This window comes from Neomonachus schauinslandi, chromosome 1 (assembly GCF_002201575.2).
Source record: "Neomonachus schauinslandi chromosome 1, ASM220157v2, whole genome shotgun sequence".
Taxonomy (NCBI): Eukaryota; Metazoa; Chordata; class Mammalia; order Carnivora; family Phocidae; genus Neomonachus; species Neomonachus schauinslandi.
This window is the reverse complement of record NC_058403.1, coordinates 89,466,040-89,493,816: the sequence shown is the minus strand read 5'-3', so window position 1 is coordinate 89,493,816 and position 27,777 is coordinate 89,466,040. Positions and strand designations below refer to the sequence as shown.

At 35.8% G+C, this 27,777-nt stretch overlaps 1 protein-coding gene across 6 annotated transcripts in view; it reads left to right on the top strand.

Moving 5' to 3' along the window:
• The window catches only part of NLGN1 (neuroligin 1), a 674,669-nt gene extending 650,753 nt beyond the window's left edge, over positions 1-23,916 (top strand). For 3 of the 6 annotated variants that reach the window (XM_021702593.1, XM_021702595.1, XM_044914793.1), the window contains 3 exons: positions 17,787-17,999; positions 21,414-22,203; positions 23,094-23,916. In XM_021702593.1, coding sequence (XP_021558268.1) covers positions 17,787-17,999; positions 21,414-22,203; positions 23,094-23,916 — 1,826 coding nt within the window. The remainder of the gene's footprint in view (positions 1-17,786; positions 18,000-21,413; positions 22,204-23,093) is intronic. The other 3 variants (XM_021702596.1, XM_021702594.1, XM_021702597.1) reach the window with 1 other exon arrangement.
• The last annotated feature ends 3,861 nt before the right edge of the window (positions 23,917-27,777 follow it).

Below are 27,777 nucleotides of genomic sequence, written 5' to 3'. Positions count from 1 at the left end.
TGCAAGCGGAGCTCTGCTAGATCATTAGCAAGTGAGGGGATGGCAGAGCCAAGACTTCATTTGGGGTTAGGAGAAATGATACCCAAATTCAATGATACATTCTGCCATTCTATAAAATAGGACCTACTGTCTGCTAGAGACTGGCAGGGGCTACAAAGATGAATTCTTTTTCTCTCCCCTCAATCTCCTCCAAATGTTTATAGTCTATTATGGAAAAGAGTCGTGCACACAATTATTTATAAAGATTATCCACAATAAATATGTATAGTCACCAGTTCAGCAAGTACTTGCTATTTATTAGGAAGTGTACTAGGAACACTTACTGTATTATATAATAAAGAATTCTAATATAAAGATTGTATCTCAAATCATAGTGTGGGAAGTTAGAACCAAAAGTAGACTCTCTAATCCAATATACAATGTTTATATTAGTTATTTTTTTAAGATTTTATTTATTTATTTGAGAGAGAGAGAGAGCATGAGAGGGGGGGAGGGTCAGTGGGAGAAGCAGACTCCCTGCCGAGCAGGGAGCCCGATGTGGGACTCAATCCTGGGACTCCAGAATCATGACCTGAGCCGAGGGCAGTCACTTAACTGACTGAGCCACCCAGGCGCCCCTAATATTAGAGTTCTTTATATTACTTCCACACTGTCATTTTCCCCACCCTTCCTCCTCTGCCCCCTACTTCCATGTCCAGGTAATTTATAATGGCCCTACATACAATTGAAAGTTTCAGATAAGAGTTGTAAGGAACCCTACAGGAAATATAACAATTGTATAAGGGCCCAACTATCTGTCTCTTCATGTTACAGCCTTAGACTATGAATAAGATAATACACACCTGAAGTCCTATTTTCTAGATGTTAAAAAACATACCTATTGTAATACTGCCCTTCCCCCCCCCATCTTTTCTATTATGTCACTGCTCCATTATGGATAGCAATAAGTAAGAACTGCATTTGTCCCTTCATTTTCATTAAAATGTGATTGTTCTATGCCTCTCCAAACTCAGTGCCTAGTGCTGTGCCTGTCACATGCTCCCATAAATCTTCCGTGGGACTAAACTGTACGTTCCGAATATCTTTAGGACACCCCGCCCCCGCCCCCGCCCCCTCAGAACCACATGGTCCGAAGTTATGAAGAACAGAGCACTCAGGGCAAAGATCCAATGCCCCTCTCTTTAAGTTGCCTGGCCAGGGAACATGGCCCTTTCTTGAAATAAGACTAGACAGTTCTGTCCCCAGGAACTCTGACAGCCCACGTTCTTTGAGATGAGTGCTCATACCAAGTGGAGCTAGTTCACAGTCCCTTTAAAATTAATGTAGAATTGAATGAGTCCTTTATCCACTTACCTGCTTTATGAAAAGTGAGTCCTATTCTACTTAAATGAAGACTGAAGAAACCACAAGTCATGAGCCTGGAAATACTTTTGATGAAAGACAAATTTAGCATTGAGTTATGTTTAAAACCAGAGTAGTTTTCTCTCACTTTCCTTTTTTGCTTAGTTACTTTTCTCTTCTCTGATTGTGCCTTTGTATTATAAGAAGGAGGCTGCTGTGTTTCATTGTCACAAATGGATCATACATTTGTTCCCGTGTGTGACCAATGGAAAGGAGAAGATTATATTATCAAGGAATAGAAGGAGGTTATGTAGGCTAGATGATTTGTTAAGGGGGGAAAATGTTAAGTGTTCAGAAGAGAGATGCTTAGAAGCCCAGGAAAAGTCCGTCTTTTATGTTGCTACAGTAGATGAATATTTTGCTTAAAAAAAAAGATCACCCAATAAAGACACATTTCATTATCAGAATATTAAGTGCATACTTTTTTCAGAGCAAAGCCTTTAGGTCTTACTCTGTCATTAACTAACTAGATGACCTCAAACTCTTATCTACTATTCAGGGTTATTATATAGGTTAAATGAAACGTGGTCTGCAAAGTGCTTAACCAGGTGCCTGGTGTAGAGTGAGGCTCTCAATAAATTCCAGTCATATTACATAGGACTAATCACCATTATTATTAATTGTTATATTAATGGAATAGGCATTACTAAAATCATTCAATTATTCCATATTCTGGAAAGACTATACAGATATAGTTTTTTATTTGAATTTTGTTTTTTTATTATTTGGTTTGAAATAAAGGGTTTATTTGTGTTCAGGGAAAAAGATCATAAAGAAAAAAATGATCGCTTGAGGGATGAGAATCTGATGCAGGGAAACTTTAAAATGGCAAAGGAAACACAAGCAAAGGAAACACAAACTGAAAACCTGGAGGAAGACTCTGGTAAAGAAAGGAGGAAAAAGTCCGCCCTGGCTGAGTCAAAGAGGCTGAAAGAAAGAGAGGGAGAAGGAGGTCGTATTAGTGGAGCAGACTTGGTCCTAGGCCTCCAAGCTGAGTTTGAGAAGTTAACATTCCTTACTTCTGATCATAAATAATTTAAGAACTATGGCCCAGCTCAGGGAAAGGAGCAGCTGTGACCTAGGATATATAGATAAAAATCAAATATTGATCACCCCTTCCACCCTCAGAGCCTTACTTGTTCCTTACTTGTAAACCTTACTCGTACTTACAAGGTTTCTCTGGACAGAATCTGACATGCTGTTTTTAATAAGGAAAGGGATTTTTTGTTTTTCCATTGAGTACTGTAGGATTATACTAGCTCAGCTTAGTAGGAAATCGAGTTTCGCTCCATTGCCAAACTTAGAGTCAGCCTACCAAGTGTGCTTTTGTGGAATTCTTCATCGTAGACTATAGCAATATCCACTAACTCCAATTAAAAAAAAAAAAAAGGAAGCTATGTACAAAATAGAAAGCTGCTAATTTTATAACTGTAAAATATTCACAGAAATGGTTACTAAGAAATGAAAACTTTTCAAATGATGTCCATTTAATGTTGGACCAGTTTGTAGGATACAATATATTATTCGTATTTTTTCTTTGTAAGAATGGTGGGATGCCCTTCTTTCAACGTCTAGGAGAAGAGTCTAAGCCTGTTGACACACAAATACAATGCTGAACATCTGGCAGAAGCTTGCTGTGGACCTCTTGGGCCGGCTGCCACTAACCCGTAAGGTACCTTTGGGTAAATTAGAAAAAGGCGCCCCCTGCAGGCTGCCTCCCTTGTGCCATAATGATTTCCTCCCCATGAAGTTGCTTATGGGAAACCCTATGGCACCTGGTAAAAGCTGGTCCTGTGCAGTCTACCAGCCAGCATTTCCTCTTAGATAAGCTCAAAAAAAAAAAAAAAATCCTTAGCATACTGCATAATGATATTTCTTTTGGCATGGATAACAGATGAAAAACCTAAAGAGCAAATTATTTTCTGTAGAATTTATTAACATTGCTTTTGTTATAATTAACTTTATTCAAAGAAATTGCAAATTAAACTACTATAACTTGGCCCTGATCAACAAATATCCATCTCTATTATGCAATTTATTCATTTATATAAGAGTTGGAGAGTAGTTCCATACAATGTAGACAAAAAGGAATTGGATTATTTTGCCTGAAGAGTAAAGATTTTCCTTGAATATCCTGCCAGAAGAACCTGCCAGATGTTTTCCATCTTCTCTGAGCACAGAACAAAAGGAAACTGGCTTAAGCTACATAGATATTTCAGCTCTGGAAAGAATTTCCTAGCAAAGAGAATAATGAAATTAGTTTATAAGAGGTTTTTTCCCCCAAAGTAGTTAGAACCTTAAAAGTAAGAATAAAGATTGTTTTGCCTCACATTTTAAAGTCCACTTTTCTCCTTTCCCTTTGGAAATATAAGGATTATTTGTAAATTAAAATTAGCAGTTTTAACTGCAAGAAAAATTAATATAGGTATGTGGAATAGGCCTCACATGATCATTTTTTTGTTGTGGGAGATCTAATTTTTGCATGGGAAAATACCCTTGCTTGTCTAGATAGCTAAGGGTGGATGAAGGTAGTCTGGAGAAAATTGGTCAAGAGAGTAGAGAGTTTCATATACCAAACTTTTGTCATCATAGCTCTGAAACACAAAATTATATGGAAATAGTTGATTAGCAAAGCAAAAAAGGCAATATATACACTATAACGAATCGTTTGAGTAAAGAAACCCACAACCAATTTCTTACTTTACAAGCATTGGGCTTAGAGACAGGAAAACTGGGGTCCTAGCCAGCTGTGTGACACCAGGCAGTTTATATTCTCTCTGATCTTCAGTGTTCTCATCGGTAAAGTATGTGATTGCACTAGTTACTAAAGTTCCTTCCAGCCCTAATATTTTTGGTCAGAATTCCCTGTATTTTTTACCTTTAAGACATCAGAGTTTTCAAATTTTAGCGTGCATCAAAATCACCTTGGAACTTGCTAAAAGTGCATATTTCACCCCCAAGACACTGGTTAAACAGGTGGCATCCAGGGTATCTTTTTCTTTCTTTCTTTTTTTTTTTTTTAAGATTTTATTTATTTATTTGACAGAGAGAGACAGCGAGAGAGGGAACACAAGCAAGGGGAGTGAGAGAGGGAGAAGCAGGCTCCCAGCCGAGCAGGGAGCCCAATGTGGGACTCTATCCCAGGACCCTGGGATCATGACCTGAGCTGAAGGCAGACGCATTAACAACTGAGCCACCCAGGTGCCCCCAGAGTATCTTTTTCACACACTCTCTCCACGGTGAGATTGCAGGAAGACCAAGGAATATGTTCAAGAAACATTCAAACGAAACCTAACAGAAGACACGTCTCATTAGACTTCGTGTATTGAGTAACTGGCAGAATGCCTGGAAAGAGTAGGTACCCGCTGAATGTGGATTTGATGAACTGTTTTTCATTACAAGATTCATATTTGCGATATTAATTGATCTTCATGATTATTTGATTCCCTAAGAGAAAGAAGGGGTACTTCTAACAGAGGGAAAATAGTCTATATAAAGGTTCCTCGGGAGCCACAAAGTGATGTAGAAGTACTTTGTAGATCAACAAATTAAAAAAAAAAAAAATCATACCTTCTCTTCCATATAGCACCCCTCCAATCCTCAATGTAAAGGAAAAAATTGAATTCTGCACTTGTATGCCTTTTACTAAGTGCCATAATGACAGGATGCTCTTTTTATCCTGAAAAAGGACTAAGTCTTTCTGTTAAAGTGCTAGAAAATCAAGCTGTCACTTCAACCCACGGCAGCTGTCTCTTGCACCACCTCTGCCAAATGTCACCCTTCCTCTGTGGGGTTTGATTCTGCTCCTGGATCTGGGGGAGTATGCCTTACTGCACAGCTTGTAACATCAGTCTCCGTGCCTTCGAGTCTCAGATTCTTGCTCATTTCACCTCATGTATATTAATACAGAGATTAGTTTCACTTTTTTCTTGAATAGCTAATCACTTGGCAGCCAACATCCCACTGTGGCATTGCAGGTCAAATCAGCTGAAAAGGACAGTGACTTCAAACTGGAAAATATAATGCTTAGTGAAAACTGCACCCAGAACAGGACCTCAGACTTGTCACCCAGACATGAAAGATTTATTTTCAATTACAAATCCAAGCTTAATGTGAGGGCACCCTGGGGGAGATTCAGATCACTACTTCTTCTAAATTGACCTTCTACTTGTTTCAATATTTCCTTCGCTATTGAACAGCATTCCATGACCCTCTGAGCTGAAGATCCGTATTAGCTACTATAGGAATTGCTGGTCTAGGAAAACTTTTGAAAAATTTCTCCAACTGAAGGCCAAGTTACATGAGTAATTTTCTCCTTGGTGAGCTTTCACACATTAACACAGCGATAGATTTGGGGCTCCAGACAATACTTCCGATGGATTGCAGGGGCCAATACCCCATGTTACTTATGCTTAAGTACAACCCAAAAAGTCACTCCAATTTTCGATACTAGGTGGATTTATTGTTAACATCTAAGTAAGACCTATCATGTATCCCTTTGGCATTAGTAAATGAGATTACCCGAGGCAAGCTGCTGGTGCTACTACATTGGTCTCTGGGATTGGTGTGCCTCAGGGTATTTTGGGTCTATTCTAGTGCCTTTATGTATACTTAGCAGCTGCTCTGAGAGGCATACCATACGGCTCTAATCTAGGTAGGCTTCACAAACTCTTAAGAATTGCTAATTGAAACTTCCGAGGAAAAGTTGGTTTAAAAAAACACAACAAATAACTTTGTAATTTAAAATTTGAGAGAGTGAGAAATTTGGATTATCATTCAAGTTTTATCGGAGATCTGACTATTGGGAAGTAGTTTAGTGTAATTTTCTTTATATTGTAGCTTTTGCTACTTTATACAGTAGATTTTCACTATGGGTAACATATTACTATGCTCTTCCCATAATCTATATATTGTGAGGCATTAAAATATTTTTAGCTCGGGTGAGTCATAGATTTGTTATCACCATCATTTTTGTTTGGTATGTAGATGTGTGTTTGTGTGTGTGTAATGATGTGTTGGTACTCCTTATGTGGTGTTGGTGACATTATTTAGTGTTGTTCCAGATTAGTGGTTTCAACCTCATTATATGACACTTTTTCACAAATGAGATATCCCTATACCGCAAAATTCAAGAATAAGCTTTCATTTCTGTTTTTTGAAATTACTAAATTTATTTGTAATTGTAGTAATTAATTTTCATAATCTTAATTTACTTTTACTAAATCACTTTGAAAATTCAATTTTATAATTACTAAGAAAAAATTTAATTACTTCGCATATGAAAAGACTATTCAAAAATTTTAACCAAAGAGAAGTCCAAGACCCCAAGAGTAGTTAGAGGTTTCTTGCAAGAATGCTATTTTTATTGTGCCAAGGAGAAGTAAGAATGTGCTCAAAGATGATAGAGACATGTCAAGATGTCATAGGGAATCCCACTGGCCAAATAAGGGACAATATAAGCATCAAAATAAATGAAAGGAAAAGATTATAACCCCTAGAATAAAATAAAAACTCCTGAGTCCAAAATGATATGAATAAATGAATGAATATAAATCGGGGAGAAGGGAAATCTTTTTCTTACTGCCAATTCCAACTAATAATAAAATAAATGATGAAATTAATATTTGTTTCAGATAAGAATCATAAACAGATGCCAGAATTAGCGAATGACAGTGTGATAGGAAACAGGATATTTACATAGTATCAGTATAATCTGCCTAACTTATATTTACTAACTGCAAAGGGAAAAATAGTAACTTAATAGTGGAGAAATGTGGAAAATTACCATTTAACCAAGTGGTCATGAGACAAATCAACACTGTGTGCCTGTTGGAACTGAGATAAACACAACATTACTTTATGGTCCTTCTGTCAAAAATTCATAATCTGGGGCGCCTGGGTGGCTCAGTTGGTTAAGCGACTGCCTTCGGCTCAGGTCATGATCCTGGAGTCCCGGGATCGAGTCCCGCATCGGGCTCCCTGCTCGGCAGGGAGTCTGCTTCTCCCTCTGACCCTCCCCACTCTCACGTGCTCTCTCTCATTCTCTCTCTCTCAAATAAATAAATAAAATCTTTAAAAAAAAAAATTCATAATCTGAGGAAATGCAATCATGAAGAAACATCAGACAAATCTTAATTGAGGGACATTCTACATAATAACTGACCATTCTACATAATAACCGACCTGATATTCTTTGAAAAATATCAAGGTCAAGAAAAACAAAGAAAGACCAACAAACTGTTCAAAATTAAGGAGTTTAAGTAGAAAACTAAATTCAACATGTGATTCCAGATTTGTTGGCAGGCAGGGAGTGAGAGCTAGTAGAAGGAAGGAAGGAAAGAAGGAAGGAAGGAAGGAAGGATAGAAGGGAGGGAGGAAGGAAGGGAGGGAGGGAGGAAGGGAGGGAGTAGGAAGGAGGGAAGAGAGGGAGGGAAGGATGAAGGGAGGAAGGGAGAAAGAAAGGGAGTGAGAAGGAAGGGAGGAAGAAGGAAGGAAGATGTTGGGTGTATGTGGGAAATCTGGGTGACAAGTACATGGTAAATGTACTATTTTGAAATGTTTTGGTAATTTTGAAAGTTTTCAAAAATAGAAAGTTTTAAAATCACTAAATCAGGCAGGTTAGCTTTTAATAGAGAAGACTATAATGAAAGCATTTAATGACTATCAAATTTTACTAGTCATACCTTAGGACAATATTTATCTTCTCAAAAAATCCTACTATGGTTGAAATAAAATACGTAAAACACTCTTGGAAATATTCATATGAAATTAGTTAAGTTGTCTTAAGTTAGTTAAGTTTATTCATTGCCCAGACTTTAGCTCCCACCCTTCCTTTTTTTTTTAACTGTGTCTTTCTCAGGGGCAGCTAGTGTGGGATTGAAGAACACAACATCCCAATATCCCCCCTTCCCATCCAGGTCTCAGCTACGTGCAATTGACTACTGCTGCCTATAATAGTAAAAATTACTCATATATCACTCATCTTTTTTTCTGCTATTTTCTTCTACATCTAAAAAAATGTACTACTAATATGTTTTAGCAATTTTGCTAACTATTCTAAAATAATGAGTGATCAGCAAATCAAGACACAATGTCTTCTATTTAATCATCATCACAGTATTTTGGCTTATGAAACTATTCTCATTATAATACAACCCAATTAAATGTTTGAGTTGAATTCTACAAACTATGTACAATGGATACAAACATGCATTCTACGCTTAATAGGATTCACTAAATGTGTTTATGTCATAACAAATATCCTCACTACCCAGTTAAAATTTAGAGGGCAACATATGTATTTTCAATTGCCTTGCAAACTACAGCCTGTGCAACAATTTCAAAACCTCTGTGACAGAGAACAGACTGGTGGTTGCCAAAGGGAAAGGGGTTGGGGGACTGGGCAAAATGGGTGAAGGGGATCAAGTACAAACTTGCAGTTATAAGATAAATAAGTCATCTCTGGGTGTAATGTATAGCATGGGGAATATAGACTAGACAATAATATTGTATTAACTTTACATAGTGATGAGTGGTAACTAGATTTACTGAAGTGATCATTTTGTAATGTATACAAAAGTCGAATCACTATGTTGTACACCTGAAACTAATATAATATTGTATGCCAATTATACTTCAATAAAATAAAAAATAAAATTGGGACACCTGGGTGGCTCAGTCAGTTAAGTGACCAGCTCTTGATTTTGGCTCAGGGCTGAGGGTTGTGGATCTAGCTCCACACTGGGCATGGAACCTGCTTAAGATTCTCTCTCTCGCTCTCCCTTTGCCCCTCTCACCCAACTTGCTCTCTCGCTCTCTCTCTAAAAAAATAAAAAATAATAAAAAATAAAAATAAGGGGCTCCTGGGTGGCACAATCAGACATCTAACTCTTGGTTTCAGCTCAGGTCGTGGTCTCAGGGTCGTGAGATGAGCCCCATGTGGGGCTCTGTGCCCCGTGCTCAGTGTGCTCAGCGTGGAGTCTGCTTAAGACTCTCTCCCTCTCTCTCTCTCTGCCCCTCTCCCCTGCTCCCTCTCTCTCTCTTAAATAAATAATGTTAAAAAAATAAAAAAATTAAGTTGAAATTTTAAAAAAACAGTTAATGAAGTAAAAATAAATAAAAATAAAATAAAAATCTCTGTGGTAAATTTAACCTTATTGTCTATATACATACATTTAACTTTTTTGTAATTGAAATTTTTTTCTTTTTAATTCTTTTGAAATTCAAATTTTTTCAATATATATGGAAGAACATTTTTCATGAAATAGTGATAATAAGGAAAATGTCAAATTCAGTTGATTAAAACCAAAGCAGTTTTACTTAACATATATTAAGCCCTCCTGTGTCCCAAGACATTATCTTTTTTTTTTTTTTATTTGTCAGGGAGAGAAAGAGAGCGCACAAGCAGGAGGGGTGGCAGGCAGAGGAAGAAGCAGGCTCCCTGCTGAGCAAAGAGCCAGATGCGGGGCTCGATCCCAGGACCCTGGGATCATGACCTGAGTCAAAGGCAGACACTTAAGTGACTGAGCCACCCAAGCATCCCCAAGACATTATCTTTTAATAATGATAACTTCTGTAGGATAGGTGCTACTATTAATATTGTCTGTTAGGTACCTGTGGTGCGGAGCGGCTAACTAACTTGCTCACACAGCAACTTGCTTGTACACCCAAGTTGTCCTACTAAGTTTGGTGCTCTCTTCATAACACTAACTATTGAGAGAATCTCAAATGCCTCTCAAACCTTATGGTCTTAGGCCAATAATCTGGGCCAATATTGTGGGCCTCAGTTTGCTGGTCGGTGTATCCTCTTCTTTTGGGAGGGCCCTACCCAGTATAGCCCTATTTTTCTCCCTTTAAGGCTGCTACTACCCATTCTACGTTTAAAAGTGTTTTCCAAACAGGTTGGCTGCTGAGAGGTTCTTAAATTCCTACTTCATTGCTGTCATCAAAGAAAAACACATAGGCCTCTTCCATTTGGAAAGTTTAATTGTTGATCTCCGTGTTGTAACAGAATTGTAAGATGTTAATGCCTGCCTTCATTCAGAAAACATGTACAGAATGGCCATTTGGGGGCAGGTACAGGGGAGCACCCAGTCCAGAGAAAATAAAGAAAATTAGCACATTATAAATACAAATGATAATTTACAAAATACACACACAAACATTAAAATAGGAGCACATAAGAGAGACCAAAATATGCATTAGACAGGTATTTGTGATATTTTTATAGCTCCCAAAGCTATATAGTTCTGAACTATATAGTTGCTGAAGATTTTTCTTATATGGTAGCCATTGTGGCTCCCTGAATGTCATGCTTTGAAGCAAATTATGCTTTTAAATCATTAGACACATTCCTGCATAATCAGAACAATCAGAAATTAACAATGTGATTTCTTTCCTCTAAGTAGCTCCTTTAGAAGGGCGAGTTCTCCTTTTTCACTTCTTTGTGAGAGCAGTTATTCAGAAAGCACAGGAATTTTATCAGTTTTGATACCAGATCTGTTGTCCAGATTCAAATAGACAGGAAGTACACAATAGCCTAATTCAGGGAATGTTGCATAAGCATTTCTTGACATGTAGATCAAGAAGTGTGAACATTAACAGCCTCAGGTTGGGGTGAAGAATAGAGGTAATGGTGTGGGATCTGGGGCTGAGTGCTATTTTTTCCCTATTATCTTGGACCATTCTTGAAATTGGAATAGGGTATACAATTTGGAGCTAAGCAAACCAGGGCCTTTTTTTCTCCATTACTATCTATGGGGGAAAGAGTCACAAATGTTAGCACTGGCTATAATATAGAAGGATCAATCTCACCTGTTTACCTTGGAGATGGCAAAAATATGGGAAATTTGGGGATTGAACAATAGAGAGACATCTACAGGTGTCTTCTTTCCAGGCATCTGTTAGCAGTCACCTTCACCTTCACCATGTCCAGCTGTCAGCAATCAGGAGACTTGGCCAGTAATTCAGTTTACTTTTCCCAAAGATGAGCCATTAAAAAGCAAATTATCTCACAATAGATAAAGAGATATAGATGATAGATAGATGATTGATAGATAGATAGATAGATAGATAGATAGATAGATAGATAGATAATCAACAGATAAATGTATGAAAATATAAAATTTTGGAAATACTGCCAAGTTATATGATATTAAGATATCAACCTTTTCAGAGCAAGCTTTTTTCCAGAGGACACATACAAAAAGGAAATTATTTTGACTTTATCTGTTGTTGTTTCTAAGAAGAATTTAGGCAATAGCTCTCAAGAGAACACATTAGCAAGGAAGTTAGCTGGAGGTGGTGGGTAATTAAATGATATTATGTGTATTCTTTTTCCCTACACAGACTCCAAATTGTCCAATTTGAGGAATTTTAAACCAACTTATTTTAAACAATCTTGACTCAAAGGGACATGGAGGGAAACTGTCCAGTATGTGTTAATATAAGGATGTTATTTTAAATGATATAGCAGTGTCCACCATTAGAACAGAATATCTTTCAAAAGTGATTCTGGTGACAGAATAGAAGGTAGGCTTGTTTGCTGGAAGTTTGGAGGATGAGCGACTAACTAGAAGGATTTCATGAGTCTAAGAAGAAAAGAGGAAGACCTAGAATAAGTCAGGAACATGAGTGGAAGTCAGGAAATAGAGACAGAGCGCAGAGGAAGAACTGGATTTGGCAGCTATGAAGACAGGGAGGAGAGTTAGAGCATGGGATTTTCAGTTGAATTTTTAGTTGGGAGGATTTGAGACATTAATCCCATGTTGGCTTTTGTTGTTTGTTTATTTTATGTTTAAGACACAAAATCCTTAATGAGTTATTTTTCTGATTTATAGTCCCAGGTCCCTAGAAAGATATCTCACTATCATTCAAAGTCTCAGGTCTGCAAGGCTGCCTCTTTGATGCTCAGTACGGGCTCTATTTTGAAGTTCTTACCAATTTGACTCAAAGACCAACCACAGCCATCTGTATCCAGGCAACAGCATTGATAAACACAGAAGATTTCTTTCCTACTTCTTTATAGCACGAACACATACTGAGGACTCTAAAATATATATATACATATATATATATGTATATATATATATACATATATATATATACACTTTCAGATATTAAACACTATAAGCATAGACGTTCAAATTTTCCCTCCTCCCCCCCCAAAAAAGAAAGCACACCTACAGTACAGAATCACTGACATCTTCAATTTCTGATATTCTAGATGAAACCTCAAATGTAAACAGTCTGCATTTTTCCTAGTCTCAGTTTCCTCCTTGAATATGTTTAAATCTTTTTTTTCTACTGAGAAGCACCCTGCTTTCCTTTCTAAATATGTTGCCTATGTGGTTATACTCTAAGGGACCTGAATATAGATTGGGTCAACCAGTCAGCTGCAGGGCTGCTGCCAAACAACTTAACTCAGTTTCTCTCAGATTCCTTCAGGTCTGCCCATCTGAATTTGGTGGACATCAGTAGCTCAAACCAATACCTGGTTACAGTGATTATCTGGTTTTATTTATTTTCCTCTTGCCAATTTATTTTATGCCTGATCTGATTTTTCCATTCCAAGGGCCTGAGAACCCATGTTCAGTTGCTTGGTTTCTCACTAACCCCTGAAAGTAATCCTACTTGCCAGATCAGGTAAACATCACATTGATGCCAAACCTGCTCAGTAAATTTCATCAGATCAGTAGAACTAGTAGTCCATGTAGGAAAAACAATGATTGGAGATGTTTTTTAATAGGACGAACTTTTAGGTGGGAAGAATGGTATTAAATAAATTCTATTTGAATACATAGTTGAATGAGAATTGTAGTATATACATGAGCCACTAAAATAATTCTTGGCATACTTGTAATTATGAATTTTGAAAGTTTATCTTGAGTTTCAAAGTAATAATTTTTCAAGGTTTTATACTCAAGAGCCAAGTAAATTAAACAGTTGAATATTATTTTCTGGAAAATTCTGTTCCTATCTCCCCCAAAAAGAGAAGATCATGTAATCATTATTGTTCTATCTTACAAAAATAATGTGTCATTGCATCAGGACATCAATTAGTCATACGTCTAGGAGCTTACAATTGAAGGCCAGCAGAAGCAGATAAGGTGAGTGACTATAGGGATTGACTTAAGTGACATTAAGGGAAAAATCATTTCCAAAGTAATCATGAAGGTAAGCAGCACTTTAGGACCTTTGTAAAATTGGGTTCTGCCACAGCTGGAGTGCAGTTGAACAGTCCAATGTAAAGTTCCAGCTAGAGTGATCTGAAATAATTCTGCTGTTAAGGACAAAGCCGCTAAGTCAAGTTTAAAAAGAACTTTAAATGACACTTCACTGGATAGCAAGGTATAAAGAATGCTGCCAATGCACATCACTTGGGTAATTAGCAAACTGTGTCTTTTGAGGCAGTGATTTACTCAATGTTCCTCATTTTTCACCCTTGGCTGAACCACAAAGTTTTGTTTGAATATAGCATCAGAAGTCAAAGAATTCACACAAGCATGTAGTATTATTTTATCGGGTCTAAAAAAATAGATTTGATTGATTGACCTTAATAAAGGCAGCAGATACCTATTCTTTTTTCCTAATCTAAAACTCATAGTGGCTCTCTGAATTCATGCTAATGATCACTTGCTTTTAGTTGGAAGACAGATAATAGCTAGAGAGATAGATGATATAGATAGATAAGCTACAGCATACACATGAAATAAAAATCAATAGTGAAGGAAATTCAGGAATGAAAGGTTAAAATGAAGTTTGACAGAGTAGCTTGGACACTACAAGCCTACCTAGGACACAATCTTTTACCTGATGATTTACTACATTTTCCACACTATGACTTAACAGTGCAACTTTGGAATTGAATTGATTTTGTTCAGTTTTTTTTTTTTTTTCTTGAAGATGCTACAAGATTTCTTTAAATTATATAAAAATAGAAGTTGCTCTTCAGGCAATTGATATGCTTTTACAAGTTTCTTATATAAACACAAAATTATTTGACCAACCTACCAGAGTGGTTAAAATGGTGCTACTAGGGGCGCCTGGGTGGCTCAGCTGGTTAAGCGTCTGCCTTCGGCTCAGGTCATTGTCCCAGGGTCCTGGGATCGAGTCCCGCATCGGGCTCCCTGCTAGGCAGGGAGCCTGCTTCTCTCTCTGCCTCTGCCTCTCTCTCTCTCTCTCTGACTCTCATGAATAAATAAATAAAACATTTTAAAATGGTGCTACTAAAACTGGAATTATAAAGGGGATATTTTTTAGTTAATGTAGAGATAATCATCTTACCATGGTTCTCCACATGCTACATATTGAATTATGACTATTTTATTGGTAAGTCAAATTTGTATGAATATAGAGATTCATTTGAGTATTACTGGAATTATTCAATATTATTTCAAGAGGAATTAAATACAAATCCTGGGGTTTGCACGGAGTGGCATAAGCTATATTCAGAAATCAAATTTCTATCTGAATGTATTTGTGATATAGAAATCTAGATAATAAACTACCTAGAATGTGCTCTCATTCTCACGTTCATTCTCTCTCTCTCTCTCTCTCTCACACACACACTTATACTTCCTTTATCCTTCAAGAGTCCTTTCTATCACCCCATAATCCTCCCCTAATGTTTTCAGGGTTCATGCCATCATGTTATAGATCAAAACATTTGTAACAGATCCCTTCAGGAATTTAAATGAATGGTTCTGTCTTACACCAAAATTCACTTAACAGCAAATAAAGTTAAAAGAGTTCTTTGCCATGTTTTTGTTTTATATTTTAATAGGCTCTCATTTATATGACTATTGAGTGTTTGAAAGTGCTTTTTTTTTTCTTTGAGAGAAAGTGGGCACATGAACAGGGGGAGGGGGAGGGTCAGAGGCGGAAGGGGAGAGAGAATCTCAAGCGGACTCCATGCTCAGCAAGAAGCCTGACAAGGGGCTTGACCCGAGCCAAAATCAAAAATTGGCTGCTTAACCGACTAAGCTACCCAAGGTGCTCCTGAAAGTGCTTCTTTGTAAGAAGATACCATGAAAATTTCCTTAAATTGTTATGTAGATTTAAAAAAAAAAAAAAAGGAATGAGTATGACCAGAAAGATGTATTTATTTGGATACTATGTTTTAAAAGTTAACCTCCTGGCTGCCTGGGTGGCTCAGTTTTTGGGCGACTGCCTTCAGCTCTGGTCATGATCCCAGGGTCCTGGAATCGAGCCCCACATCAGGCTCCCTGCTCTGCAGGAAGCCTGCTTCTCCCTCTCCTACTCCCCCTGCTTGTGTTCCCTCTCTCGCTGTGTCTCTCTCTGTCAAATAAATAAATAAAATATTTTTTTAAAAATTTTAAAAAATAAAAAAATAATAAAAGTTAACCTCCGTCTCAAGGATGATTTATTTCCGGTGTTACACACACACACACCACACACACACACACACACACACACACACACACTGGACTAGAGATTGTGTTTTTGTTTCATTGAATTTTTTGGTCTTGTAGAAAAGAATGACTAATCATCTTCATTTCTTCATTTTTTTTGCAAAATTATTCATGATTTGTCTTCATCTATTGCTTCCTACAATGATCTTAAAGAATTTCTTTTTTTTTTAATTTTTTAAATCCTTTCTCTTTTTTTTTTTTGAGATTTTATTTATTTATTTGACAGAGAGAGAGAGAGCTAGAGAGGGAACACAAGCAGGGGGAGTGGGAGAGAGAGAAGCCCCATGTGGGACTCGATCCCAGGACCCTGGGATCATGACCTGAGCCGAAGGAAGACGCCCAACGACCGAGCCACCCATGCACTCCAAATTTCTTTTTTTTTTTAAGATTTTATTTATTTACTTGAGAGAGAGAAAATGAGAGAGAGAGAGAGAGCATGAGAGGGGGAAGGGTCAGAAGGAGAAGCAGACTCCCTGCTAAGCAGGGAGCCCGATGCAGGACTCGATCCCGTGACTCCAGGATCATGGCCTGAGCTGAAGGCAGTCATTTAACCAACTGAGCTACCCAGGTGCCCCCTAAAGAATTTCTTGTCCCTATATTCATTTTGGGTATAGATTGATTTACTCAATTGATAGGTGCTGTTATCACAAATATAACTGACTTCCTAGCTTAGTTATAAAATAACTATATTCAATAAATAAAGGTATATTTCAAATTGAACAAAATAATTTTTACTTTTTTTATGTTGAGTTTCTATAATGAGTCTGCAATAAGAGAATATCTCTAATTTAAGAAAAGATTATTTCTATAAACTTGGTGAGATTCGAAATTACATCCCTGAATATAATCAATTTATATATAGTATATCTCTAAATATTTTCTACACAATATGTGAATAGTCAATAAAATGGAATCTTTTATGAATTACTTTATACTTTCTCATTTATACCAAATGTGGAAATATATTAAAGAGCAGATATTTGTTTTATAAGTCATAATGAACACTATAAAAGCTATCAAGTCAGTGAAATGAGTATGTTTAAAGTGTTATTAAAGTAATATCTTGACTCCTCTCTAAAACAACTTCCATGTATAAGAAATTCACTCAGTTCTTATAGGATCATATTTTTTCTCCTTTTTTCAATTGTCTTTGCCACTCTGTCAGCTCAGATCCCTGTAACCTTTCCTCTACCTCCTTTCTTTTTCTTATGCAACATATATTCCTCCTGATTATCAGATTTGCTGTACAACAGAGCTTTAAACATTCTAGATATGAGTCTGAATCATTCAAAAATCTCCAATTATTCTATGTTGTTTTCTAATTGAGCCAATATGCTGAGTTTAGCATTTAAGGTATTCCAAAATGTGGCCCCAAATTACCTCGAACACAGTGATTCTTTCTTAAGTATGGACCATCTTTGATAAAAATGCACATACATATATACATCTACATGCAAAGAGTTGCATATAATTTTATGCACAAATCTTAGAAAAATACCCCTGCTCTTCACCCTCACGTCCTGCCACTCTGCGACACATTCTTTAAATTCCAACCATGTTAGACCATGAGCAACTGAAGGACTGACACAGTGTTTTATGCAAAAGCACATTCTCATATGCCCCATGGTACTATCCCAAATGTCTCCAAGTAACTTGGCCGGTAGAATGTCTCCCCTGAGGTTTTTCAGAATGTTTTCATTCTCTTTGTCTGCCCCCTGTTACCTATTACCTGGGTAATTGGGGAAGGTAAATGTCATTTTTCAGATTTCACTGTCTACTGTTCTTCCTAAAGTGTATTCTTTTATTCGGGTGGGAAATAACTTTTTACTAAAGAACTTGGACTCTACTCACCTTGATGAACACAGGCTTCAACTGTATTTAAATTGAATGTCTATTTGATTCATGTCAACTCAAAAAGATGTTCTAAGATATCTTTTTATTTTGATCTTCCAGGTTTCTTGAGCACAGGGGATCAGGCTGCAAAAGGAAACTATGGACTCCTTGATCTCATACAGGCTTTAAGATGGACTAGTGAGAACATTGGATTCTTTGGTGGTGACCCCTTAAGAATCACTGTTTTTGGATCTGGCGCTGGGGGTTCATGTGTCAATCTTCTGACGTTATCCCATTATTCTGAAGGTAACCGTTGGAGCAATTCAACCAAAGGTATTATGCAGGTTGCAAATTTTGACAATTTTGGTGTCTGCATGCCACCACCATCAGTAGTATGTGATGCTCTGTATATATCTCTCTGTTCAAACTGAGTGTTAGGTTGAGCTCAATAATTGTTTAAAATTTTGTTTCTTCAGCTTTTCTATGCATGTTTCAATTTTTGTCAAACTCTTTTCTTTGTCTCCTGTGGAGCTTGATAAGTATGCCCTTTCAAGCACACTTCAGAATAGTTAGCATTACAGTTACTTTTCTTTCCTCTCAAAGGGTGATTTTTGGGAAAATCAAAGATGTTCACTGTTCTGTCATCTCTGTTTATTCAGTAATCAAAAATCAAAGACAGGTTCTTTTTAAATGCAAGGGTTGTGTATCATCTATTTTCAAGACAGTAGACATGTAAAAAACCCTTTACTGGTAAGAAGATAAGGAAGCAGTTATAAGCTGGTTTGTCTGGAAACAAGATTTTCACCTGTTGTCAGAGTACAGAATGGATGTTTGATTATTTTGCATGCATGATCCAAAATTGTCAAAGCATCAAGGTCACTAGTAGAGCTGTTCATTAAAAGGGAAATTAGGTTTGAATCCGCGCTTTTTCTATTTTCAACTTCAAAAGTGTTCATTATTCCCCGCCCTGTAAAGCTTGGCTTTAAAGCAGCATGGAACACTGAGGCTGCATAAACCCATGAAATATTTTTCTTGTCTACATTTTCTGGCCTTGATACCCTTTTTCCAAAGTGCTTGCCTAAGGCTCATCATGTTGGTTTTTTATGAATTCCCACTTCACCATGAGTTTAAGTCACTCATTCTAATTGCATTATTAACTTGAAATATCCACCAGAAGTGTTTTGTTGGAAAAATCGGCAAAAGCTAATACTTTTTCTCCATTATACATAATAGATAGGAAGATAGAGAATACACATCAACATAGACCATTTGGTGTTTTCTGCTTTTTTATTGTCGTTTTACATATATTAAGGAAGTATGCGCTGTCAAGTGTAATTCATGAAACATCTTGATTTGTAAGACTGAGTTTTATGGTATGAGCATCAGACATAGAATATTTGTTTTCAGTATCAAAGATACACTGATGTGGTATTTCCAAAGAACAGCCTATCATTAAATGAGTATATATATTTGGAGAATCATACATTATCATAGACTTAATTTATAGATATACTTTATGTAACATCTCATTTATGTTAGTAGAGCTCTGATTTGAGATGACAAAATGACACATATGAGAACATTTCCAATTGTATTGAGATCTTGGTCTGTAATGAAGTGGCTTATTTTGAAATAACAAATTTTGTTGTTTGGTTTTTTTCATTGAAGAGATCATATTGTTCTAGCTGAAGACTGTATTAATGCCAATATTTACATAGGTTAACATTAGACAATCTGTTCAGATTTCATAGGGTCATTTGATCTCAAATGTTATTTCTTCCTATTTATTCTAAAAGTTTTTCTAAATGGAGAGCAAAAGGGCACCAAAGCCAGTCAACTAATCTAAAACTAGCAATTGATAAAGAGATAAGCTAATTAGTTCATTAGCTAGCATTGCTATTCATCAATTGATGATTTGGTAAACAGTGGCCAGTGGCCACGCCAACAGTTGAAAATATAATATTCATCACAATCTTCAAGGAAAACTGTCCTTGTGGGGCCAGAGAAATGGACTTATATTTGGTTTAGTTTTAAGCCTACCTCCACAAAAAGGCTGCTTGGCTTTTTTTACCAGGAGATGCCCAGGAGATATCTTAAAATCATCAGGCTAATTCTGTTTCCCATGCCGACGTAGATTTAAAGTCTGTAAAACCCCAGAGCTGCAGCAATGGTTAGGCCTATTTATACCAGGAGTCAACCACAGATTGTATACACATAATAAGTATTTTCACTAATGATAAAATATATGATTTTTCCAATACTATCTAGATGGCATATTTCAGATTATATTTAATATGATGTGCATTTTTCCCAAATCTTTTTTGGTATATTTAGTTAATGTCATTGAGCCCCTGAAATGGGAAATAATCACCAGGTTTATTTTAGTTGAAAAGTTTTTAATTAGTAAAATATTTCTCTGAGTAAATGTTAACAAACACATAGCCTATGTAGTTTTTAAAAATTATCTGTATTTATATCATTCGCTCTAGTATACTTTGCTCTGGCAAACTAAAAATATGTTCATAAAGATGTCAGAGACCAAAAAAATTTAAATTGGTACTGTTTGACTTTTGGGATATTTTTAGAATTATCTAGGAGCATATTATAGACATTTTGAATACATATATATGTTTGGAGAAAAATATAAAACTTTGCTTCTAATTCAGACACTGCTTTAGCACCTTTGTGAAAAGAATTCTTATCTCATTAACACATATGAATAATTGAGCATGTGTTTAAATAACTGAACTACAAAGCTATATTGGGAAATTGATAATAAATGTAATTTTTAAAGGAAATAGATAAATTGTGTTTTTAAAACAAGAATTTTATTTGAAAATACCTTAATGGGTAGATAAAGTGCATTTGTAAATTTGAATGTCATGCAGCTCTTATTAAACTGCATATGGGACCATGATTTATAATTCTTAAATGCAATTAAGTTAAAAGCAGTGGATCATGTATTTTTCATCTTTTATGATAAAATATAGCAGTGCACATTCAACAGTGGAAAAAGTTAAATCACCCCCCACTGAATCCTTCTGCTGATGGTTTTTTCTTTAACCTAGTGAAAACACTTCAAATGTTATGTCTTCTTCTGAAAGATGAATATTCAGCATACTATGTCTGACATGAAGAGCTGGAAAGAGTATGTCTAAAGTGATATTCTGTTCTGTGTGCCTTCAGGGCCATCCCCAGGGTATTAGCAAATCCCCAGCCCCAGTAGTTGTGTAAGCTCCCAACAATTCTTTTTTTAATAAATCTGAATAAAACAAACATACAGAGCCATTTTGAAGGAAGATACATGCAGCCAAATTGGAAGAAATATTCCCCCAAAACAATACAAAGTCTAATGAAGAGTTGGGGGGAGAGAGCCCATCTGCTTGGCTTTTATAATAACATGAGTGTTTACATGTTGATTGAAAAAAATATTTGGGACTTCTTACCACTAATATTTACACATTCTCCATCTCTCCTTGTTTATTGCCTCTCTGAGACACCAAACAATTTAGACCTCTTGATTCCTAAAGCAGTTGCCACTCAAAGCATAAGACTTAGTCTACCTCTCTGACTCCTTATACCCTGGGGATGACTTTACATACCTTCTCTTAATCAAAAATGTCTCTATCTTCCTGTTTCTTGAGTTGTATATGGGTTTTTATATACACATTTAAAATATCAGATGTTACTGTTTTACCACAACATTATTCAAAAGTCATCTCAAACTCTTTGTTATTTTCCTCATAGGACTTTTCCAACGAGCCATAGCTCAAAGTGGAACAGCCCTTTCCAGCTGGGCTGTTAGTTTCCAACCTGCAAAATATGCTAGAATGTTGGCCACAAAAGTTGGTTGCAATGTTTCAGATACAGTAGAGTTAGTGGAATGCCTACAGAAGAAGCCTTACAAAGAACTTGTTGACCAAGATATTCAACCAGCACGATACCACATAGCCTTTGGACCTGTGATTGATGGTGATGTAATACCAGATGACCCTCAGATACTGATGGAGCAAGGAGAGTTTCTCAACTATGATATAATGTTAGGAGTTAACCAAGGGGAAGGGTTAAAATTTGTTGAGAATATAGTAGATAGTGATGATGGTATATCAGCTAGTGATTTTGACTTTGCTGTTTCCAATTTTGTTGATAATTTATACGGATATCCTGAAGGCAAAGATGTTCTGAGAGAAACCATTAAATTCATGTATACTGACTGGGCTGACCGTCATAACCCTGAAACCAGAAGGAAAACATTACTGGCTTTGTTTACAGACCATCAGTGGGTGGCACCAGCTGTAGCTACAGCAGATCTTCACTCAAACTTTGGTTCACCTACATATTTCTATGCCTTTTACCATCATTGCCAAACAGATCAGGTTCCAGCTTGGGCTGATGCAGCTCATGGAGATGAAGTTCCCTACGTACTAGGAATCCCCATGATTGGACCTACAGAATTATTTCCTTGCAATTTTTCCAAAAATGATGTGATGCTGAGTGCAGTTGTAATGACATACTGGACAAATTTTGCCAAAACTGGGTATGTACCTAAGGAATAAAGTTTTCTATAATTTAACAAAAAATATCCTTGTCAGCATTTTAAAATAATACACATTTTGTGTCCAAGTGATTTCATTTAATAAATTCATGACAATAATATATTAGGTTTCTTTATTCAAAATTCTATATGGTGCTATTTCAGAAATCATTGATTTATTAGTTCTTACTTTTTAGAAGTTTACTAAGAAAGCTTTGATATCTCTGCTGCATTACTCAGTAATTAAACTTATTTTGTGTTTTTTTTAATTACACAAGACTTGTTATTTAGTAGTGATGATATCATTTTATAGTGCTTTCCAATTTACAGTATTGTTTGCCCTTTGATCCTTCTAACTTTTTTAGGTGGGCAGGTCAGGTCTTGTTAATCAATTTTGCAAATAAGGGACTGAAGTGATGAGAACCTATCCTTGTATAGATATTCGTATGTGTTGTATGTAACAATACTAGGACTTAAAACCTCATCTGCCAATTCCAAAACTCAAGTCTTTTCCTGTATCCCATGCTGTCCTTGTTAGTTTGCCTAGGAAACAATGCATATGCATATGAATTTTTAAATCTTTGGGTAGATAGTAGCCCATCTCTAAATGGGCAAAGAGAACAAGAATGTGAGGCTTACCCTTATTACATTATCATCCATCTAACCTGCCTGTGATAGGATCTGTATTTCTAAATTGACCCAGTTTTTATTAAAACACAGTCTAACTACTGAATGGTGAGTAACAACATAATAAAATAAAATAAAAAGCAACACAATCTAAGGCCTTGCTAACTTGCTAAGTTACCTCTCCAACTCGATGTTAAACTGGTACTATTTTGATTAAGAAAAAGAATAAAACAATTTTGTTCTCATAGTGCTTTTTTCTTTCCTAGTGACCCGAATCAACCAGTCCCTCAAGACACGAAATTCATCCATACTAAACCCAACCGCTTCGAAGAAGTAGCATGGACCAGATATTCCCAGAAAGATCAACTTTATCTCCATATTGGATTAAAACCAAGAGTTAAAGAACATTATAGAGCCAATAAGGTGAACCTCTGGTTGGAGCTGGTACCTCATCTGCATAATCTCAATGACATTTCTCAGTATACCTCGACAACAACTAAAGTGCCATCAACTGACATCACTTTCAGACCTACGAGAAAGAATTCTGTACCCGTCACATCAGCATTTCCCACTGCCAAGCAGGATGATCCCAAACAACAACCAAGTCCATTTTCAGTGGATCAAAGGGACTACTCCACAGAGCTGAGCGTCACTATTGCAGTTGGAGCATCACTGCTGTTTCTGAACATCCTTGCCTTTGCAGCCCTGTACTACAAAAAGGATAAGAGGAGACATGATGTTCATAGGAGATGCAGCCCTCAGCGCACTACTACCAACGATCTGACCCACGCACAAGAAGAGGAGATCATGTCCCTCCAAATGAAGCACACTGATTTGGATCATGAATGTGAGTCCATCCATCCACATGAGGTGGTTCTTCGGACCGCCTGTCCCCCAGATTACACACTAGCTATGAGGAGGTCACCCGATGATGTTCCCTTAATGACACCCAACACCATTACAATGATTCCCAACACTATACCAGGGATTCAACCCTTACACACATTCAATACATTTACCGGAGGACAGAACAATACTCTGCCCCATCCCCATCCCCACCCCCATTCACATTCAACAACCAGGGTATAGCCAGATAAGAGAAACAAACTCTATTTTTTTGATGGATTGCAGTAAAAGATTACTGAAGATTCCTTGGCTTTCAACCTACAAGACTCTTACTATTTAAATAAGGAGGAATATTATGTGAATATACATATCAAGAACTTTGGGGGTTTTGAAAAAAAATAAATTGTACATATATAAACAAATCAACTTTAAAAATGAATTTCAATTGCTTGAAGCAATTGTTCTGAATGATACTTTTTCATTCACATTCAAGAATTAATTTTTTGAAGATTTATGTTACATAATGGAATTAGGCATGTGGAACACCAAACAGGAAAGAACTATGTCTGAAATATAAAACATAAAAATAAAAAAAACAACCATGAATATGCACAAGGGACACACCAATGGAATGTCAGATAATTTTCACCAGTTTTTATTTGGAGCCGTTTTAATGTGTAGACCATATTTACATATTTGGATAAGTACACAAAGCACCAATGCTGTTAATGGCCTTAGCGGAGGCTCATGCTGAAATTTGCCAGTAAAACAAAGAAGTTTAAAGACTGGCAGGTACAACATTATCACATAAGTGCTGTCAGTATAAAGTTGTGGGGATAAAGGAAACTGGATATTTTTAGCACGATGTGCATGATAATTTATATGCTTGGTGGCTGTGCTGCTGATTAAGCCGTAATTAAAATTCTTCTCATCCCATTGGATTCTTTAATAGAAGCTTCCTCTATCAATTGGCAGAGCCTAAAGAAGATTTTAAGGGGCAAAAGTAATTAGAAGTAAATAATTCACAGTAGTTTTGATAATAGGAGGTATTAGTTATTAAAGGTATTTGAAGAAACCATAGGTATAGTGGTGAATACTCGCTGATACGAATCCCAGGAAAAAAGAAATTCCTGTGTTTTTAATGTTCTTTTCATTCCAATCTAAATAATTTATAGAAATACAGCCCTAATTAGACATGTGTTACAGGATCTATAATTTGCTGTGGTTTTTGTTATTCTGTATTTTGTTCCTTTTGGTAAGGTGAAGTGTGTCCAAAGAGTTACTTGCAACAGTCTTTTATGATATGAGGATGCCCCAAATTACCACTCTGATTACATTTCTCAGTTAATTGATTTACTCATGTTGCATGACAAAATGTTTACTAATAAGAATTCAATATACAGTTATGTCCCTCCTCATATCACTTATCTTTCTCACTGAGGTTCATTCACTGGAATTTACTCACGCACTCTCAGTAGAGTACAACATAGATTCAGAACCTAGAAGGAGAGTCAACACCTGGAGGATTTTAGTCTTACACATATGTGTGATTTTAAATGAATACTTTAAGACCATAGGAAACTCTTCATCCCCCTGTTGTTTACCAGTAACAGTATATCACAGACCTTTCCAAATGTTTGTATATGTAATCAGATGTACATTTATATTAAAAAAAATTGAGATGGACTTAAAGAGCACATCCTGATAAATACTTTCTCTCTTACCTGTACTATATTTCTATTAGACTAAAGTTATGTGATTTTTTTTTACATTTTTTCAGATGACTAGCAATTTTGATAGTTTGTAAGATAATGCAAAGAACTTTCTCTGACAAACTAACTGCAGTAACAGAAACCTTTCTTTTCAGTTACTCTTTTTCAAGAATGAAAGCTTATTATACAAAAAAAAAAATTGTATACTACTTGATGGAAACAACTTTGTACATCTTGGCCATGTCACTGGTCATTGCGTGAAATAAAGATAATCTGGATAATGACTATTAGTCCAATGCTAAGAGACATGATCTTTGCTCATTAAAGAGCTAAAATGTTTATTGCTGTTTTGTCTTTTTTTTTAAATAACAAAAGAAACATGACTGTCTCAGAGAGTCATTTTTCTAGACCAGTTGGGTTTTTGAAGACATATAGGTAACTTCTATAGAAAACACATGTGTATTTAAAGGCAAGTGTTATCTAAGAAGAAACTGATGAAACTTTAACATTATGAATTTATAAGCCCGGGAACTCATGAAAAATGTTAGCTTTGTATTTTTAAATACCTCTTATGTGAAAGTGTTGTAGAAATAAAATGTGCCAATTGTTTTCAGTTAGAAACACAGGTTCTGATTTTCATCATCAAGGAAAAGGCCTATTGGAAATAAATGTGCACTATTTCATGGAACGAGAATAGCTAGGTTCATAATATAAGCGTGATTAAACTATCATAAAGTAATGGATAGAAAGTTATCCTCCTAAGAGAATTAAAAAGTGCTGAGCAAGACATTAAGCTGACACCAAAAGATAAAATCTTCTATATCAAGGAATTTCTTTGCTTGTAATTCCCCCCTCCCAATTATTAACTATCAATTAAATGTAGATATTACTCTATAACTTCAAATAAAAATCTCTGTTAGAGGTGAAAAGTCTTCAAAACTCAGAGTGGTCTACATGCAGTTTTGCCTAATGTGGTTATGCTTCTAGACTGGGAACTGCCAATGTAAACCAAGAAAAAGAATTGCTTAACGTCTGAAATATTGCTAATCAGAAAACTGTCTTTTATTACACCAATTAAACAAAAGATAAAAAGAAATACAAATGGCAACAAAATAAGATATGAGTGAAATCTTTCATATGCATTACTTCACTTGGCAAAGTCAAGCATTCTATTCTAGATTAATGGCCATATTTGTACCTATCTGCATATCTGTTGCTCTAAATTTATCAATCTACCTATATATGCCATAACTGACATCTATGTTATATTAATTTAGGGAAATGATTTAGGAAAACAGAGCATAGTCCTAGTCTTTTTTCTAAATTAATGTAGTTTCAACTTTGTGGAAGATAGAAAGCAGTTCTAGGTTTTATTACTATTCTCAAGTCGTGATAAAGTCATTGTGAATGAATGTTAGTTGTTAGTTTTATAATTACAGCAGCTAGTTTTCTGAGTGTAAAATGATTTCCCACAATAAACAGAACATTAAGAACTGTTTTTAAAGCTGAAACATAATTTTTAAATGCAAGAAGTATTTTGAATATTGTTAAATTTTAACCAATATCTTTAAAGTGTATTTATTTAGACAATTTTCTTTAGAGAAAAAGTAAGTCACAAAATTAAAAGGATATTTTTGGCATTACTTATTAATTCAGATTTTCCTCCCTCAGATTAAATTGCAAATAGTCAAGGCTGCTTAGAATTTATACAAACATTAAGCCAAAATGGACTTTACTTCATTGTTTTGTTATATAAAATTATTACTAGGTGTTTATCAACAGATTAAAGTTCTAGAGTATGGGATTAGAAATATGAAAGTGACAGATTTCATAGTTTTAAATTTCTATTGAATATGTCGACTATACAAAATCTGGTTGAATACTACAGATGTATCATAAGGCTCATCATTAGCTTTATGGAAATTGGAAAGTCATTTTCTAAAGCAATAAAACTATTCAGTTTGAATTTGGAGAGATCATGCTCACAGCTCAAAGAAGAAAATCTGAGTAAAGTAGAAATTACTTCATTCCTATTTCAAACTTAAAAGTTTTGACCATAATGATGCTTTAATTCAGATTTTTTTGATCTGTACAACATGAAAACAGCAACCAAATTTTTAAAAATAATTAACCATATGTGATATGAAAGAGGAAAACAATGCACTCATTTTCTTACAGAAAAGAAATGCCAAAACTCAATTGTTATATCTATAACATACTCTTCTCAAGTTATTTCACCTGTTGACATACTCATACCAACATGCATATTAATATCATGAAAAAATACAAAGAATGTGGCAAATGTGTTTCAGCTTTAAAGGCAATACTACATAAAAATTACTGGGATTTTTTTCTTTGGTGGGTTTCACTGAAAGATTTTTCACAGGGCAAA